The 20,501-nt window shown below is 37.5% G+C and overlaps 1 protein-coding gene across 1 annotated transcript in view; it reads right to left on the minus strand.

Moving 5' to 3' along the window:
* The window catches only part of cdk17 (cyclin dependent kinase 17), a 44,829-nt gene that overhangs the window by 3,189 nt on the left and 21,139 nt on the right, over nt 1-20,501 (minus strand). The window contains exons 2-13 of the mRNA XM_060890058.1: nt 18,743-18,891; nt 12,335-12,499; nt 8,548-8,681; nt 7,194-7,319; nt 4,701-4,757; nt 4,442-4,556; nt 3,486-3,580; nt 3,331-3,393; nt 2,761-2,884; nt 2,501-2,621; nt 1,655-1,752; nt 470-575 (exon numbers count right to left, since the gene is read on the minus strand). Coding sequence (XP_060746041.1) covers nt 470-575; nt 1,655-1,752; nt 2,501-2,621; nt 2,761-2,884; nt 3,331-3,393; nt 3,486-3,580; nt 4,442-4,556; nt 4,701-4,757; nt 7,194-7,319; nt 8,548-8,681; nt 12,335-12,499; nt 18,743-18,869 — 1,331 coding nt within the window. The 5' untranslated portion in view covers nt 18,870-18,891. The remainder of the gene's footprint in view (nt 1-469; nt 576-1,654; nt 1,753-2,500; nt 2,622-2,760; nt 2,885-3,330; nt 3,394-3,485; nt 3,581-4,441; nt 4,557-4,700; nt 4,758-7,193; nt 7,320-8,547; nt 8,682-12,334; nt 12,500-18,742; nt 18,892-20,501) is intronic.

Genomic DNA, 20,501 nt, shown 5'->3' on the forward strand with positions numbered 1-20,501 from the left:
CAAATAGGAGGAAGGAAAAGAACAACCTCGAAAAAATTCCACAGGATATCCTGCCGTACTGGCACATACACATACGTCATGGTCACTAGCAGCAAGTGGTAAGATAAACAAGGACAGTGACAACACAGGAAAGCTTAACTAAAGCCTCAGAATTTCATCTAAAGTTCCCTTTAGATTTCAATACTCACTAGCAATCAGAGCATAAGCGCAAAACTACAATCCTGTTATCTGGTCCAATTCACAGTGTTAAAAGTCAAAATAAAAAAAAAAAAACATAGATAAAGTTAATGACCATGAAGAACTTTGGTAAGAACATAAACAGCATAAAAGAATGTCCATTATTTACTCCAGGACCATTTTTATCACCTCATTAATTTTTACATCATAATTGTATAATAAAAATCACAAAAATGGGAAATATTAAGGACTATAGTACAACCCATTTACACACACACACACACACACACACCTCGGTGCATGGTTGATGAAGGGCTGTGGTTTGTATTTTGGAAAGTTGTAGGATTTGAATTCTTCGATTGATGAGATTCCTGGCCAGTTATCCTCTGTGGGTGTACCTACAACACAAACCAAAACAATCATGTAGAACCTATCAACATTTAATTACTATTAACCTTTAGAAAATCTGTTATTGCAGAACAAGCAGCAGATCAGTGGTCCTGCATCAGAACACTAACAGACAATCATATGGCAATAACAATATTGCGTTTTCTCCTTCACTATCTATTTACCAGGGAAAAGGGGACGGCACATATTGGGTTAAAAAAAATATATATATACACACACACACACACACACACACACACACACATATATATATATACATATATATATATATATATATATATATATATATATATATATATATATATATATATAAAAAGCAACTTAATAGAATTTTTTAATGATTATATTAATAATAAGAATTTTTTTTTTTTTTTACATTTTATTGTGATTTTAATCCAGGCCACAGCAAATAAAATCTCAGTCTTAAAAATGTCAGCCAGTGATAATTTTAGCAGCCAAAAAAGCAGGCACACGTGCCACAATCTTCGAGTGTGGTTGGCAGAGACCTTATTTGAATGTGCCACTGTGCCTCAGCCTACTGTGAAATACAGCAATTTAGGTCAAAACAGGACAAAAATAAAACACCATAAAAGCACTCTCACAGCTAAACTCAGCTCCTGTTCAGCATTTCATAGAACTGCACCATAGACAAATTAAAGTTATAACAATCATAGATATAATTATTTTAGTTTCTAATCCAAGTCAATTGTTAATGATGAGCAGACTTAATGATGAGATTATAAGCACCTAACCGTTTACAATAAATTATTGAAGTTCACTGAGGCTACTACCTGCATGTCTGGTCTATGTTTGCAAGGTGAAAATAAGTTTTGGTTAGTTTCCAACATCATAATGTCACTGTTTGTTTTTAGAGCGGGTAAACACCACCTCCAGCACGTAATGTCTGGCAGACAAATGTCTGAGTCCATCGTAATGTCTCGAATTAAAGTGTGTATTTTATTACAAAAGCTACAGGTTGCCCAATGTAAAATCTGGGACATCATGGGTTGTCTCTCACACAGTGTGTGTGTGTGTGTGTGTGTGTGTGTGTGTGTGTGTGTGTACATACCAAGTAGCCTGAAGATAAGATGCAGTTCATCCTCCACTGTGGAGCCTGGGAAAAGCGGCCGACCTGCAGCCATCTCATAGAATATACACCCAACCCCCCTATACAGACAGACCAGAAAACAAGAAATGTCACACACTCATGAAGGTTACGAAGACTCTCTTTAAGACTTTAAATGTTTTTTTTTTTTCTGCTTTGAATAAACGAATGGAAATTCTAAACTATGCCATATTTTTATTTTTCATGGCACCAATAATACAGGCTTTGTTTTCACAAAAACTGCTGCATGAACTTTTTTTAAATCATACCACAAACTGACCTCAAGATTTTGACCGTGTTTAAAACATCCTTGTTGTCTGCTATGTGTCTTTCATTATATCTTAATTAATAGTTGTCCCAAACTAAAATCCCGTTACTTTGTTCGCACTGGGGCAAAATGTAAGAAATCACTGATGTCCCTTTTTGTTATTAATTTTGTGCAGTCAAAAAGAAAGATATTTAATTCCCCCATATTTACGTCCCTACAAATTAGTTGGTGCAGAAGAAATAAATCAATAAAATTAAATGATCACCTTATAGTAAACCTGGGATTTGTTTTGTAGCCAGAAATACTCTCAGAGCTGGGATGTTGTAGAAACACTGGCTTTTGTCCAATCATGAATATAAGTTCAATACTGATGAGGTCTAGCTTATCTTTCTTATTGTCATGTAAAACTGTCATTTATCATCCCATGGCACACACATACAGCGTGATTACATATAAGGTAATATTAGATTTACAGCATTTGGCAGATGATAGATTAGATGATAGATTAGATGATAACGTGTGGACATTACAGACACACTCACCACATGTCGATCTGTGTGGAGTATTCAGAAGAACCGAGCAGTACATCTGGAGGTCTGTACCAAAGAGTTACCACTTCATTTGAGTAAGTCTTAGTGGGGACAGATTTGGCTCGAGCAAGACCTGCAATATACACAAAATGGGAGGAAAAGAACTAAACGAAGAAATCCAAATGTGATGTCCACTGCTTTCAAAATCGGTCAACAGTATCCATGAGAAAACATGTGTACTCTATAGTCATGAATGTGAGAATGTCATGTACCAAAGTCTGCCAGCTTGAGCTCCCCTTTCTCATTGATGAGTAGGTTCTGTGGCTTCAGGTCCCTGTGCAGAACCTTACGTCTGTGGCAGTATGCCAGTCCTCGCAAGATCTGAAAGAGGAAAATCTAAAACCAAAACATAAAGCTTGGTTAGATATTTATTTAGCCATCAGAAATAAAATAAATAAATAAATAAATAAAAACTTTCAATTTCTTAATGAAAATACACTAATTATTTTGACAGGTATGCAAAGAGCCTTATTTTAACCACAGTCTGTAATGTGAGGTTATAAATCCTCACAGAGAGAAAACAGTCATTGCTATCTGTGGTACTCTAGAAACCACACAGTTACAGTGGGTGTGGTGCAGAGACAGGTTTTTAGCTTTTGGTAACAACTATAATCTGTTGTACCCATAATAATAAAAATATATGACGATTCATTAAAGATAAGAACTTGTGGCTAGCTGGATTAAGGAAATTATTTAAATGCTCAAATAATATAGCAGATGGCATCATAAAGCATAACACTTTAATATGAAAAAAATGTGTGCGTGTGTGTAGGAGCTTGTACCTTCACATTGTGCATGCTCATGATGTTCCCACAGTCATCCATGTACTGCTTTAGATCCTTATCCTGAGAAAAATGATGACATTTGTAAAACAAGAAAAACAAGAGGGCAACATGCTTGGAAGGATCTAGACTGGAGGGTTAAGTGGCTCTCTTACCAAGTACTCAAATACAAGGGTGAGGGACTTTTCTGTGTGGACGATGTCATGGAGCGTAACAATGTTGGCGTGCTTCAGGTCCTTCAGTAATGATACTGAGCCGGAGGGAAACAAAAGATGTTTATTTACCAGCAGTAAACAGTACATGTTGATGAGTAGTAAAATTAGGCTCTGAATAATTTAAGTGAAAGGCCTTCACACTGACTTGTTTTATTATTACAGCCTTTGAGTGTTTTGTGCTGTTAAGCACAGAGTGATAGAACAAAACTGATAAGCTCATGAATGACCATTAAATGGTTGTATAGCATGTTTATCTGATATGTTTGTCAGCTTACACGATTTGTGAAGTACTGTATAGATGTACTTATAATAATCATGGGTCTTTACTCTTTTTGGCCGGCACCACAATGTGCCCAGAGACCTGAAGAGAGTGGCACATTAACGTGTGTTAATGAGTACACAGTGTGATGAATGTAGCACAGTATTGCACAGTGCTCTAGTTTTTCAACTCCAAGACTAGCTCAGAGTCAGTAATGTGAAAGTTGACATGAGATTTCCATCAGATAATTTAATTTGTGTTTCTTCTTTTGATTGATAAGTGAAAAATAGAAAGCCATACATATTGTGTGTTTTAAGGCAGATAAGAACCGTTTGGACAAAAACATGCCACAGGTAGTACTGGGCTACTGAATTCACAAATTTAAATGGTCATAAGGTGTTTTTATTATTATTATTATTATTATTATTATTATTATTATTATTATTATCAGGACATCACTGGGTAACAAATTAATAAACAGAAAACCAATTAGCAAATGTATTCAGACTACAAGGCAAAAAACACATTACTAAATGTCTTTAAACAGTTTGTAAATTTACTAATAAATTTCTGATTTTAAAAGGCTAAACCACTAGCAATAAAACAGTAAACAGCAAAGAAAAAACAGTTTCTTTACCCTCTCTTATGGCTGTGCAAGGTGCCCCTTCCTCGTGCTCTAACCGGATCTCCTTCAAAGCTACCAAGTTGTCTGTCAGTTTGCTCCGGCCTTTGAAAACCGTTGCATATGTTCCCTAAAACAAACACATTAATGAGTAGGAAAATCTCAAAGACCATGAGTTACAGAAGTCACAGGTATCATCATACAATGCAAATAAATAACCAAAAAAATAAATGCAACAAAGAGAGGCAGGGTCTAAGTCATACGAGTCTCTTACCTCTCCAAGCTTGTCCAGTTTGATGTAGGTCTCCAGTTTGCCAAAGCCAATTTCTGACTAAAAATAGAGAGAGAATGTGTCAATACTAAGCTGCAGTTGTGGTAGAACAGACTTGCACATGTTGAGCAGATATTATCAAACTGACACATGTTTAGTGAGTATTTAATGACTCTGGTATCAGCAGCCAATTTCACTTCACTGACAAGGGAATTAATCCTACTCAAAACAACCACACACTGCATGGCTCCAGTTATGAAAAGAGCACCAGGGGGCGCTAAAAGATAAACAAGAAAAGTCACATTTCCCATACAATCACATACACTGTGGGAATGACCGAGTCAGATAATGGTAAAGAACAATGGATGCCAAGAAAACAGACACCAGGGTAGGGGAGTCTTTCACATGCAAAACCTGCTAGGTACACACAGAATAGTGCGAGACGAGAGAGTGAGAGAACTGCAGGACTAAGATTGTAATTACTGAACACCTTCACCAAAAATTATTCCTAATAGGTCCAACCAAATCTCTAGGAGTAGTTAAACAGATCCTGTTAATTTGGTCTTTGTTTTGTATTCAATTATGATGGCTGTACAACTGCAAAGAAGATAGTGTCCTCCATATTATTACTGGACATTTCTTGGACAACAGAATCAGTCACATTCATCTGGTTGTAATCCATGTTCCTGGGTAGGCAAAAATGATCCATTATGTTTTCTAAAATATCATAAGATATTTGCATTACACATTATAAATTCATTTAAAAAACATCTTTCAAAATATATAACATGGTGCTTTCAACTTTTTACTAATTTAGAAAACCTTATATTTAATTTATCCAACCTGTGGGATTTCTAGGATGTACAGTACGACACATATATATAGTGGTATGACTTTTCCCTTTTAACACATCTATTATATCATAATTGTAGGAAATATTTCATCTTAACCGACTAAATATGGAGAGTAGCAGCAAACAAACAGCTAATTTTTTTTTTTTTACTAATGCAGAGAGCAAAAAGAAAGTTACTCAAAACCTGATTCTAATATGTGTAGCATATTAATAGTTAATAATAATAGTAACAATAATTAATAATGATAGATCGAATGCTGTCCAATTGGAGCAAGACCAGTTAGAACAACCTGATAACCAGAATATTGAATCAATTCTCTGAGTCATTTTCAGTCTCATGAATCCACAGATGTTTGCTGGATATAGCAGTGAACACTCAGACTCTGAAGAAATACATTTTTAAAGCACACACCTGTCTCACACTTCTGAAAAACATTTCATTTTGTGGTTGCCTAAATATATATTTGCTCAAACAGAGCAGGTACTTTGAGACGGGTAGTTAATCATGTGGAAATTAAGACCATGCTGTGCAAGCTGGATTATCAGAAGGGCATCAACAACACCAGGAGATTCAAATGATGTCAGGTATTAATGAATGCATGACTCATGGCTGGGTCACTGTCTCCATTTATACCACTCTGAAGGTGGCATGCCACATCACAAGCCCTTATGACAAACAGGAGACCTGTTCTAGCAGATACTGCAGCGTGTATAATGTGAGTTGCTATGCAATTTGTGACTTTCTGTGCAGTGGTCAGTTATAAGGAGTCAACTGTAAGCCAAATGAAACAGGATAATGCAAACTATTCAAATACAGTAAAACAATACAATTGGAATATTTGTTTTATGCATTACTCTACCATTTTTCTTAAATATGTACATATGAAGGAAGAAAAAACAGCCACTATGTGCAAAATAAACAAGCAGAATTTTGACAATGTTGGATTTGACACTGTTCACTGCAAACAGGTATCACAAAAGTGTGACATTGTTTTTGTTTCATGCCAGTTTACTTTAGGCAAACGTTCCAGTGCTTAATAAGTGACGCGATTCTGTAAGGAAAAAAAGTCTATGTCTTCATTTTTGACTCACACTTGTACAAAATAACAGATCTCCAGCTTTATTTTTACATGTTTTGCACAAAGAGCATTTTTAAACATATTGCCCTATCTAGCAAAAAAAAAGGTCTTCTAAGCTAAGCATTTAATGAGGTGCTTTAAAATAAAATTAAACACTGCAGAACAGCAGCGTAAACCCCACTGTATGGTAGTAAATACTTTGGAAACAGTTCTGAGAGGAATAAAGCTTGCTGTCTATCAGGAAGATTTAACATGGTTGTGATTGTGTGACAATCCACTTCTTAGCTCTGGAAATCAATCTGCTGTGTTATGATGCAGTTATAAAGGAAATCCATTTTTAATTGATCTCAGATATGCATTTTATATTTTTATTTAGCCACTTGCTGCTTTAGACACGTTTGGTTCTGTAGACCCTTCAATAAAATATGCGTTTATGCCGATTCTTATGTAACAGTCCAACTGCTGCTGTGTCCAGGGACGCAGAATCGTCTAAGCTCTGAAATGACTTAAGAATCAGTTATTTTTCAACTTTATTCTGAATACAGTAACATGCATATCACTCACCAGTGAGGCCCTGCGTGATCGGCGGCTGAGCGGCTGGTCGAAGGGGGGGCTGCTCAGCTGCAGTTTCTCCAGATAACCGTCAGGGATCCGAATATCAGCAGGTAGAGACAGGCGCTTATTCACATCCTGAGAATGTGAACACATACAGTCAACTGTCTGTACTTGAAATATCAATGATTAGCAAAAACACATGGGATGATTTAAGGAGACATACATAGTGAATTGTTTTTAGTTTTATTCCAAACTATGCATGGTGTGCAGTTACACGATGTAGACAGCAGAGGGTAAAAAATACAACTGGCACATGCAACATTCACTCCTGAAACCCAACTCCATCACTGAGACCAGCAATTAAATTAAGCTTATGATCATGCAAAAAAAAAAAAATAAATAATGGACCCGAGTTAAACCTAAACATTGCTGAATGAGAAATCCCAGGCTTTCAACACAAACACATAAGGAGAGCAAAATACCTGAACAGCAAACCTTAAACAGACATAAAACATTGCTCTTGCTAAGGAATAAGAATATAATGTTGCAGGAAACAGGAACAAGAAAAAGAATGTGAGAAATGGGGCATGACAATGAATTGGTGCAATGAAGCAGAAAGAAAGAAAGAAAGAAGAAAAAAAAAAGTAAAACTGAAGAAATCCCTCAACCTACCCAATGCTAAAAATAAGTCTTTCAGCTGCGACACATCACCACTCCATCTGTGGTTATTCAGGGTAATACCAACACAATGTGGATGCCCATATAACACGCACATGTACACACTCACTCACATGAGCTGCTTCTACAGGAGTCCAATCAGATGCTATGCGTAGCTCTGGTACAAAGCAATCTGTACACTTCATTCAGAGCCAGAGTCTATTATTAGTTTGGAGTGGGTGTTAATTTAATAAGAACATAAAAACCTTGTCGACACAGTGCTTGTATGTAAAATAATAATAAAACTTCTAAAGGAATGCCACCCTTACTCATATTAGGTGCTTTATAATTCATTTCTCACCATTTCCTATTCATTTACCATTTGAATTTTTAAAATGTCTCTTGCTTCTTCTTTACATTGTCTTCAGTCCAAATTTCCTAGGTCTAGCATTTAGAGACAGTAGTGTAGATTCAGTAAAAATCTGCCAAACCCAGAGGCATGATCTACACACAGGTGATTTGCATTATCCAGAGAAAATCAGCTTAAGCACACGAGTAACCAAATTCTGAATGTGCCCAACTTTCTCCCATGTCAATTTTGATGCATCATTTGGACTTTAGTTGGCAGCTCTTTGCGCTTGTGTTGTTTGTCCAGACATGACCAAAAAACATTTCTCAAATACAATACAACAAATTAATATCTGACCTCCATGGATATGCGGCGATGTGTTCGTGTGCGGAGACACACTCCAGTGGGTGACTGAACCTCGTCTGAAGAGGTTCCCGATGCCTGATCACTCTCACCATCGGATCCCATCTTTAAATTCTCATGGACTATGTCTGAACAGAGAGAAAAAAGAAAATGAAGATGAGTAATCACTTCTAACCCTGACAAATTCTGCATAACTTTCTAAAGGTGAAAGCATAAATGCATGATGCTGTTTTTATTGCTGTGACCAAACACAGTTAATTCTGATATAATGAGGGTTTTTAGAAATCTCCCGACTCAACAAATCCTACACACACCCCCCAGACGGCAGGGATTAGAGAATGGTCAACTCGCTCAACCTGCTGTGTGATTTGTTGTGTGTGGGAGGGAACGTAAAGTTGAACGAGAAGTTACAGTACTGTTGAGGAGGAGAGGTCAGACTGGTGGAGCGAAGGTGCGGCTGCTGTGATCCTGAAGCGGCACTTTTATGGAGGGCTTTATCTCTTCAGAAAATAGCGTTCTAGCCTTTTATCCAAAAGACGGCGTAAAAGAGCACCTAACCTCAGGGGCAACCATTAGAGCATCCAGCTGCCCTTGCCTCATCTCCGATTACCCCCAGAGGGGAAGGGAGGGGACTGGTGGGGAGAGAAGAGGAGATGAGAGGACAGAAGCCCAGCATGATAAGACAGCTGTTTCACTGAGACCACTTAGTATTGGGTAAAGCCAATTAGAAGTGAGAAAAGGGAGAGCGTGTGTGTGTACACAACATTTATAATCAGGATTTTATCTGGTACAGAATAGACCTTTTTGTCACAAGAGAACAAGAGACTTAATTTGATGTATCCCAAATCATGTTATAACATGAATGCTACATCTTGATGGACTTTTTTTTTTTTTAAATCATGATACATTCAGTCCACTAAACTTACACTCTTTTCTGGCCTGTTTTTAAACACTTAGCTCTGTATCTTGCTTGTATCACTCGGCTTACATCGCTGACGATCACACAGTTCTAAACTAGTGTGTATTTTTATTTGAAGAAATAAAACATATTTGGATTAGAAGGTGGTAACTAGGTCAGAGGGCTTAAAATAAACCTGCATAACCTCTCACATCCTCAATTGGCCTAAACAATATCTTGTTTACGATTAGTACATTCACTATCCTAAAAGAACAACATTGCTGATTTTTATATTATTTTATTTTCTCTATCTTATAAAGCACTAGTTAACGAGTTGCTGAATGTTGTAGCATTTAAATGCATACAACACACCAATTTTTGTATGCAGTTCTTTGAAATACAGAACGCACTGCTCCAAATATTTAAGACAGACACACGTCGCATTATTTTTAATAAAACTATGCTGTTCAAACCTCTTTGGGGTTCAAACAAAATTGGGCTGTTGATGCTATGAAGATCATTTTTACCTTTTTTATCTTTGTTACATGCCTGCTGGACTCAAGTTACTGAAAGTGTGAACATGTGAAAGGCATGACACATGAGTGATGACAGAATGGATTTGCAGCTGAGAAACTTAATATGCTGCTTAAAGCGCTATGAATTAGCTTACAGTAACAGCTTTCTCGCTCCCATCAGTCTCTCACCATCACAAAAAAGGAACTCTCAATTTCTTGCATGTCTTCTATAAGAAGCCTTCCAACACTCCTCCATGTCCTCTTTCCTGTTGTGCAATACTTGCTGGTATGCTTTCTCAGGTGTTGTATGAAAACCACCAAAAAAGCACAAGTAGGTCAATCCCCTGTGCCCAACCCACATGCCATCAGACTGGTTTATCGCAGCTAATCGACATTTTGAAAAAGTGTACATCTGTTTCTCGCACTCGTGCCAAGATTTTGTCCGACATCAATGGTGACAGACAAGAATGGCGGTTCAGGAGAGTGAAGCACGTCTGGACATGTCTGTCCCTTTTAAATAATGTCTGTGGTAAGGGAAACCACACACACCAACACACTTTGCAAGCGACAGAACGGCTGTGACAAACTTCCTGCTGCCTCACCTACAAGCAGCCTTCTGAGTCATTTCCTGTGAATGTCATACTGTGACTGAAATTCCCTCAAAAGAACCAGATTTCAGCAACTGATACAAAGACATAAAGTAACAACCTCACAAGGAGCCAAAGGCCTTTTACTCAGAATTTTTACTGAGATTTTTAACCAAATACACAACACCTCTGCAGTAGGCACCAAAAAAGTAGCATTGGTAAACCATTAGGCACATAACTCTTGCCTTTCCCCCCCCCCTCACAGACTCCGCAGGAGCTTCTTGGCCAGAGATTATAATAAGTGCATGTCAAATAGCCTAATGACCAGAGCATTGAGCTCTGTAAGGATTCTTTCATACTTTTCTCCCCAACAAAGTCCAGTACATGCTTTACATGTAATTCTACAGGAAACCAATTATAGCATTTTTGTGGTCATACTGGGTTCACTGGAAAAACTGAATTAAGTTTTCAAAACAGTGATGAACACTTTACCTCCTGACCAATCAGGATTCAGCTCAGGGGTCAAATGACTGTCTATGGACATTTTTACTAAATAATAAATATAAAATACTGGGAACTGCAAATAGATATATTGGGACATTTGCCAGTACAATACACAGTGTGACGTCCCTCTCTGACCCTGACTGCATATGGGCAAATCCCACAAGCAGCTCCTTGTCTCTTGAGTTTCATCTTGCTTATTTATTTGTTTAGTTAATTTTTATTGATATGGATTTTAAAAAAATCTCAAAGATATTGTGGTTACAGTGTATGAATCAAGTTTTTTTTTTGTTTTTTTTTTTACTTTTCATAGCAGCACAAAATGTCCTGGTAAAACCAAAAATAAAGAAAAGGGTAATTATGAAAGCAAATTAGAGCGATCCCCATCCCAGAGATATACATCAGATTTAGATTGGAGTATTAAGTGCAACATAATGATCATTTCTCGCTCTGACTTGATATAAAACCTTCATCTGAATGTCAGTAAGTTGATCAAGATCAATCCTCAAATTATCCAATAAAAAAGTTTCATCCTTTTAAAGTGTGTTAAAAGGCGGAATAGCTGCAGAGAGAGCAGCAGTGAAGCCAGTTCTCCAGCTCCGTAGGTCTTGTGTAAATATCCATGATACTGTATAACCACATGTTGCATCTTATACGCTTGAAATTCAATTTAATCAGCTTCTCGTTGCAAGAGCTCAAATCTATTGGATTTGACATGACATACATGTGGATTTAACAGATTGCAAGATTTAGGATATATCTATGCAGATCATTCACAATCTGCAATTAGAATGTATTCATCAGATGCATCAAATGCTTTGTTACTTGTTAGAGTAACACCAGGCCCTCAGTACTCATTAAATAATTAAGTCAAACTTTACAATGAGGAACTTGCCTACTGAAAAGTACAGTAAATATCTATTAATTTACATTACATCTTCTGTCATGGAGGACAAACTATGTGTTTAGGCAATTTGTGTTGTTCAAATAAACTTGGAAGTTGCGTGTTGTTTTTTTTTGTAGCCCATGTATGTCATCATCCTCAGAGTGGCATGTAGATAATCTTGTTTGAATGTTATACCATAATATTCTGTTGTTCCTTCTAAAAGCACCATGTGATCTAATGTGGGTTAAGCCACTAACTAATAATTTAATATGTTAAATCTCAAGGACTGTGTTTTAGTAGACTACATGTTTTTAAGGAGTGTGTTTGGTTGGTGTGAGGTGGGAGAAAGTCAAAGCCTGTAATCTATACAGCGGAGATAGGATTGATGGATTACCGAGTCTGCTTCCATTTCGTGGCATTGCCATGAAGGAGCCCAGGCTGCCCCCGATGACGCTGTGAGGCCGGCGAAGAGGAGGCTTCTTGAACGAACCCGTGTACTGGTGCAAGAACGAGTGCATACTATGTGATGAGGGCGGCCGTCCATTCCTCACTATTGGCTCTGAAACAACAACAAAACATCAGTCAGTATAAGTGACATGCTTCTCTTGTTTTCATATCTCATTATATATGTGTGTGTGTGTCTCTAGTAAACACTGTATGACTGAAGGAGTATCATCTAACCTATTGAATGCCATCTACACAAAAGCCGATCATTAAACAACTGTTGCTATGACAACATTCCCCAGAACTAAGATACGACTATTGGCATCTGGGAAGCGTTGGGGGAAGCGTTGATTGATTCCTATCTGTCACCTTGACAGCATATTACCAGTCACATGTACATTATGAACCCCATCAGGTGGCTCATATGAGTACAGCGTGTCTCTTTACACAGTTTATATTTACCCCCTTATTTTGGCATTCGGTAGACTCGGTAGTGCTTTCTTCTAAACGCTGGTAATAAATAGACACAAACCTTAGGTAATTATAGATGGCATTAGTATCTTTTAAGGTACCTACACTTACCAGAAAATTATATGCTCCAAATGTCCTACATGTCAGAAAAGAGATTAGTGCCAAAAAAAATCTTAAGTGGTCTGTTTCCCACCTCATATATTCAAATTAAAAAAAATTATAAAAACCTCCACTTGTAGACCTATTGTACACCAGAAAAGGGGGAAACTTTTGAAAGAAGCCTGAAAGAGCTGGCTTAAATATTCAATTTAAGCTATCACTACATGTATGCAAATGCTTGGTTTAAGTAGTAGCTAGAGCACATGGGATTGGGGTGAGTAGCTTCCACTAGAATTTCTTAAATGAATCTTCTTCTCTACATTGGTTCACTAGGAACATTCGGCTGAGAATGAAAAAAAAAGAAAAAGAAAAAAAAACAACCTCTGATAAGCTAGCCGTTATACACCGACAGGACACATGAGCTTTTCATTGTTGTTGAAGCTGTTAGCAGTGACATTAAATGCTATTTGTATGACCAATCTTTTTGTAAATATTCATTAAAAATCCATTTGCCCTCCAGCTATATTGCTACCTTTAATAAATGAACAAAATGACTATAAAATAAACAATACACATTTGTTAAAATTTGATGCTCAAATAAATGTTTAAGATTAAAAAAATTCTCAAAATTTTACACCTAAATTATTGCCATCTTTAAGCTATATTTTAAATATGTTCTAACAAACAGGCTCTTAAAAGTCTTATTTTTCATTTGTTCATTTATAAATGAGGTTGCACACATCTCTATGTTCAATCTCTTTGTTGTCTATTTACATGGAGAAAATTAAGAACCTTTCAACAGAAAGTTGGTAGATACTGAAATGTTAATAGATAATTTAAAGTGAAATAACAGCCATAGTTTCTCTCAAGTCTTTAAGAGGTTAAAACATTGCTTATATTCACAGAGCATTATTCTGTTGATACATTTGTGTTGATACATCACATGAACATTTGTCAAGTAGAAAGAAACTTGTAAGATAAAATGCTAACTGGCTGGAAATTGTGTATAAGGCTGGGTTAGCACCAGAGCTTGACAGCTCATGCACAGTACCTGTTTCAGAAGAATGTTGGGTTTTTCTGAAACCAATCACAATCCCCCCACACAAAGCTGCTGTGTCTTAAGTTCATCAGCTTATCAGCTTGACCTCTCACTCACTTGCTCAGATGAAGCGTTCATCTTGTTTCCTTTTGTCATGTGTCACAACACATGACTGTGGTCAGGTTCCACACTTATTGTTGGGTATAAGTTTGGTAAAAAGTAGAAGACACTTGATAATATTTCAAATTGTATCCCCCCCAAGTAGTCCTGGAAATGAATTCTGCCTAAAATAATGGCAGGCTAAGCATCCTCACGGTTACAAATTGTTTACCGACCAATTAAATGTCGACAGACCAATTAAGGATACTCAATTTTAAATGCTTAAGTGCATTCAATTGCTGTTAAAAATGTCTGTGCTTTTTCGTAGAAAACTACAATCAGCTTCCACTATCTGATTCTCCTGCCCAAAAACTTGCTGTGTGCTTCTCTGTGAAAGTATGTCTGTGTACACTCCACTTTCCACCTGTCTCTCCCACCTGTGCCTGCACACGCTCCTGCCAACACCACCTGTCCTGCTGTCCTATTCACTACATCACCTTGCACTCCAAACTCTAATACACACTTGCATAGTCACAGCACTGCGTTGCCTTGGGTTACATAAGCAGATAAACAGGAGCGCTTTAATACAACATACACAAAACCAACTGTGACAAATCATAGAATCCAAAATTTCTAAGTCATTATATTATTATTTTTATTATTATTATTGTTATTATTCATAAAACATTTGATCCATTTCCACCTAACGCCTAGGCTAAAAGTCATGCCAGCATCGTTAGACTGCTTTGGTGTAAGCGCACAGGCGACTATGTAGGCAATTCTTTGAGACTGTTTAACCGTGGCGTGTTGCTAGGCAACAAACAAAAGTGAGAATGACACAAGCGCTCAGTCGTCAGTGGACCCCTGAAGAACCTGCCTCCTTGGCATTTCCGAGCCCTAAAACGTGTGTGCATGCGCACACCATCTCTGAAGCACAGAGAATTCCTTCAGAAGAGGTTTTTACACTCAAGTTTGAATGTGGTATGGTGTTTAGATAACACAAAATGTAACACACACCACAGATATAAACTTCATGGAATTTTCAAGGGGTTTGTGTGTGTGTGTGTGTGTGTACGTGTGTATGAGAGAGTGAGCAGACACACGTGTGTGTGTCGGTGGCAGAAGGTGTTTACTGAAACAAGCAGAGGAAGAGAAAATGACACTCTCAGTTCAGATTATTATGTAATAGCAAAGTCTTGTAAATGATTTAGCAGCTTATCTTAAAACAGTGAACAATCATGTCACCTCAAACAACATCAAGTCTGGGAGCAAGAAATCTAGAAATCATTTACTTTGGTCTCAAAATGTGCACATCTCCACACTTGTGCTGTCAGAACGAATTGTTTACTTGTAAGGATAAAGACAGAATAATCTAACACTGAAAGCAACATTTTCACCATTAATGTACTGTACGTCATACAACCACACGGAGAAATGCTACAGCTAATATATAAAATGACAAGGACATTAAAATGGAATGCATTAAAAAAAAATCTTTTAAGCACTTAAAATTCAACAGCACATTTGAAAGTAACGTTACAGCCCTAGCATACTGTACATACATAGACATGATCATGTGAAGCAGTGAAAGAATCTTGACTCTTATCTACACAAGATGGACTTAAGATAAGTAAGATAAGGCTCTGGTCAGTAAAAGCCATAAATGCAAGTGTAAGTAATAAACACGAGATAAAGACAAAGATCTGAGTGTTAAACAGAGGCTGTCAGTTGCATGTGTCCATACTGTCATTAGAGTTGTAGTTAAGGAGAAATCCTTCAGGAAGATTGGAGGCATAAAATTAGTCAGCACCCATGAATCATGCCCCTGCCAAGGCACACTATGGACCGGACGCTACTCAAATCGCACGTTCCTGCCTTTCCTTTCTCAGGGAAGCATATCAAAGCACAAAGCAGAATATCTAATGTTTTTCCACCCAAAGCTTATCAGCAGCAGGCAACACAAAATGCATTTAAAATGCAGTAACTACATGGCTGTGGACCTCACAAGATAGGGGTTCTTAGGGCAAGGTAGCTAAGGGAAGGTGGCATGGTTTTACACAAATAAAGACCACAGGTAAATCTACTGTCTAATTTGAATCTGCCTGTTTATTAACAGAGCTCATTTATCACGAGCAGCCGCAGGCAGAGGAGCTAATTCTGCTCATTACTATCACATGCACCATACTTCACAAATCCTGCTCACAGGGCTGTGGTGACTCTTGTGTAATTACCAGCTGACTTACAGAAGAATAAATGAAAGGGGGACAAAAAAAGGGAAGTAAGAGAAATAATGTGTTAGCTCCAGCTTTAATAGCATGGCTGTCTGTACTGATAAAAACAGGAACACGAGTTCTCGGGTACATCTATATCTCCGGTTTAACCTCAGCCCTCATGTTTACTCTCAGATAGCTCTCTGGTTGTTTAGTATGATGAGTGAATAATCACTTGTGTCACTACAAACTAGTCTAACTATGCTGTGAATGATGAGTACAATTTCTTTAAAATGATATTTTAGGGAATTAAATAAATCATTACTGTTAACAATTTAGTCCATCCATTTTGTGCTGATTATCCTACACAGGGTTGAAAGGAACGTGGAGCCTATCCAAGACAGGACTCGGGGCACAAGACAGGCTGCCAACTCACCGCAGGGCACAAATCACACACAAGACAATTATGGGATGCCAATCAGCCTGCAATGCATATCTTTACGAAGGAAAAATGGAGCACCTACAGGAACCCTGAAGCATGGGCAAAAACACACAAGCTTTATGCACACAGGCTAGAGGTGGGTATTGAACCCCTAACCGCAGAGGTGCAAGGCAAAGATTATATATTGTGCCTGTTCAAACAAAGTACAAAGCCTTAATAGCTGAGTTTTATATAGATTCAAAAATTTGTCACAGCCACAGTTCTGACAGCTCACAAGCTGAGTTAAGGTTATGTGCATTTTTTTATAATTATCTTCATTCACTAATTAATTTATAGACAAATAGGCAAAATAGCCAGAAGGAAAAAATAAATAATAAAAGAATAAATAAGAAGGGGGGACTTTTTCAAACACAAACAAAGTTTCACAGTTGAGCAACACACCTTGATGCTTTAACTGTATTGTTTGTTTCGGAAACCCAGAGTTTCCTGCTGCACTACATACAATCAAGGCACAATCTGGTCGATAGCAGAACGTTAGTTGGTGGATTCTTTGGCACGCATAGATCATTTTCAGAATGAGGAACATAGAGGTAATTGGGGAAACACAAAATAAAATGCAACACAAAACAGTTCAATAACTCTTGTGCAAGAACAAAAACAGTAAAAGCATGGACAAATGTAACAAAAGGAAAACATTGACGCAAAAATCTCAAAAACATCGATGACTTTTTTTTGTTCAGGGTACCATTGTGTATGTGCTAAATCAGAAACCTTTATTACTTTAGCTACTGCTTTTTTTATCCTACTCAGTTACCAGGCAACCAAAACATAAGATTGGTCAATAAATTTAATGTAAATGTAAAGTAAGTCAAATCTTTTCTTTTCTACTGTTTATCTCATGTCATTTTAGAAAATTGTTGTTCTGAAACAATTTATTTTGAAAATGATTAAGAGAAATCTTTATACTTATTCGTGGCGGTTAAGCCACACACACACACACACACACGTAACTGGGGCTAAAAGTGAAAAGTTTCCACCAGAAGCAAGTTCAAGTTAGCATGAAGAACCACAACTAAACAAGTGGGCAGGAGTAAGTGTAATCATTCAAGAGTGCGACACTCATAATAGTGTCAAAGTACAAATGATACAATCCTGGTACATTAATACAATGTTGTCGATGCTGGAGTAAAACACGTATCCTCAAAGAGCAACTACAGAGAGCTTTAAAAGCTGTCAAGTCAAGTTCCCTCAACCACAACCCATCTACACATTTTGTAAAGCTTTTGTAAAGCATACACTGTAAACCAAATAAATAATGTTAAATAAATAAATGCCCCATCATCGAGTCTGACATTCTACTGTTAGCATTTATTACCCAAAAAAAAGACAAGTGCTGGTAGGCCAAACTTTAGGAAAAAACACTGAAGAGCCAGAAAGTAAATGAGGACATTTTTGATGGAGGTTCTAGCCTTTGTAAGATGTGTCAAGTAGTGTCAAGTGGCATTCCAAATAAATTGTAATTCTAAAAATAGTTTTAATATGGGTTAATTATCTTAAATGATCTATTACTATTTATTTAATTATCTTAAATCTGTAAAGACAAAATATGTACATTTATTATGTTAGTCGGCTTATTTTTTTTCCTGCAAATACTATTTCCTCTGCCCTACTGATGACCCTGATATACTGACTAATGCTCACAGTTACATTTCAGCTTTTGTTGAACACAGAGTATAAATATACCTAGGACGTGTTAGCCATGTTGGTCACACTCTCTACAAATAATGAAATCTGGATAAAGACACATATTGTGTCATGTAAAAAAAGGAATTTCTTCACTGCAGCGCTCGAACTCAAAAACTAATCAAAATACTGAGGCAGCCGGAAATTTCCAGAACAAACGGCACCTGTAACTGTGCACAAATAATACATAAAAGAACTGCATGGATAAACACGCTTCCGTAAGCAGCACAAAGCCTCACATACACACACACTCACCACTGTCCTTACTGCTGTTTTCCTCTACGGTCATCTGCTCAGCGAGTTCTGAGAGGGACTCATCGATGGTCTGGCTGCCACGCAGTGTGAGCGACAAACGCCTCTTAAACCGCTTCATCTTCTCCATTGGCCTCTGAGGCAGCGGAGGCCTACGGATAAAAAAAGAACATTCATTATTAACAAACGCTATAATAGCTGGGAAATAGCAGCATGATTAAAGTTTAATCTTAGCAATAAAGAGACACTGCTAATGTTTTTTTTTTTTTTGCAAATTCCTCTGGGATACTCACACACCAGACTTCAAAAGTCAGGCATGTGCTGGGGCAGAAAAAGAAGTATCTCTATCTCATGAATAAACAAAAGGCTTTTAATAAAACATTCACGAGAGGCAGAACACCTCGGCACATTAATAAAACACACATGCGAGCATGAGCGCTCACACAAGCTCAGGAACGTAGACGTCAACAAAGTACCCTGAGTAGGAAGAGACCTAATTAATATGGTGGGAAGGAACTGACAACACCATACCATCACGACCTCTCTGCTAAGACGCACTCACATCTGAACTGTTTAACGGCTGCTTATGCTACACATGCGTGTGTCGTAAGAGTCGGGAACTTCAGCCTTCTTTTTGCCTTCGAAACTTTGACGAAGACGTTGTTATTTTAATGCTGTGAATTAAAGTTGATAAAAATTTGGTTATATAATGGAAGATACAGAGCGAGCGAGGGAAGGGGATTTTAAGATGGGTAGGATGACAATAAGGATTACTGGGAAGAATGTCGCCAAGTCAGAATCAAGGTGACACCACTCCTTTGACTCATAATGAAAGGGCTCTTTTCATGTGCACAAAGCACTGTGTGTGTGTGTGTGTGTGTGTGTGTGTGTGTGTGTGTGTAATAGGCAAAAACAGTTCTACTACCACACTAGACAAGGTGTTTCCTGTTGCCTGAAGCTGCAAAATCAGTATGAACCCAATGAGAGAAATATTAACCATGTACCATGTCCCCACTTTCCCCTCTATCTAGCTGTGCGTCTCAGGAGGAGTCTGATTTCTAGATTAAAATGTAAAAGTATATATATGGGTGTTAGAGACCTGAGTCTGACCTTAGACTTAGAGTCTGACCTTTTTAACAGGGTTTCCCACACACACACACACACACACACACACACACAAAAACACTCAATAATGATTTACAGTGTGTGACACTTCAAACAAGGGCACAGAGAAATAAAAGAACCCTGATAGACAGCATGGTGTTCTATTAAAGCCAGCAATATTATAACTCTCTGGAAATGAGTGCCCCAATAAACAAGTACTGATCTACCACCAGTGTTTCGATCCAAATCTCTAATCAGATGAGACTACTTTCACATGCAGAGGTGGGTAATTACATTATTACTTGAGTGTCTGAGGGATCTGGGACACGCTGGTGGAGATTCTATTATTTCCTGTGAGAAAAAAAGGTTTTGAGCTTTTTTCTTCAGTATAAAGACACTGCAGGAAGTGCTTGCTTTTTTCTATTGTCTCAGGCTGAAACCAAAATGAAAACCAAACCGAAAAGCTTTGGGCGTGTTTCAAGCACAGAACAATAAAATATTGGTGTTTAAAAGGACGTTTATGAGAGACACCGCGTTTTAAGTTTGCTTTTGAGTTTTTAGTTAGTTGTTGAGTTCATAGCACATGTACAAACATGTTAAGAAGAAGAAAAAAAAAGAAGGAGAAAGAAGAAGAAGAAGAAGAAGAAGGAGAAAGAAG

The sequence above is a fragment of the Tachysurus vachellii genome, chromosome 16 (assembly GCF_030014155.1).
Source record: "Tachysurus vachellii isolate PV-2020 chromosome 16, HZAU_Pvac_v1, whole genome shotgun sequence".
Taxonomy (NCBI): Eukaryota; Metazoa; Chordata; class Actinopteri; order Siluriformes; family Bagridae; genus Tachysurus; species Tachysurus vachellii.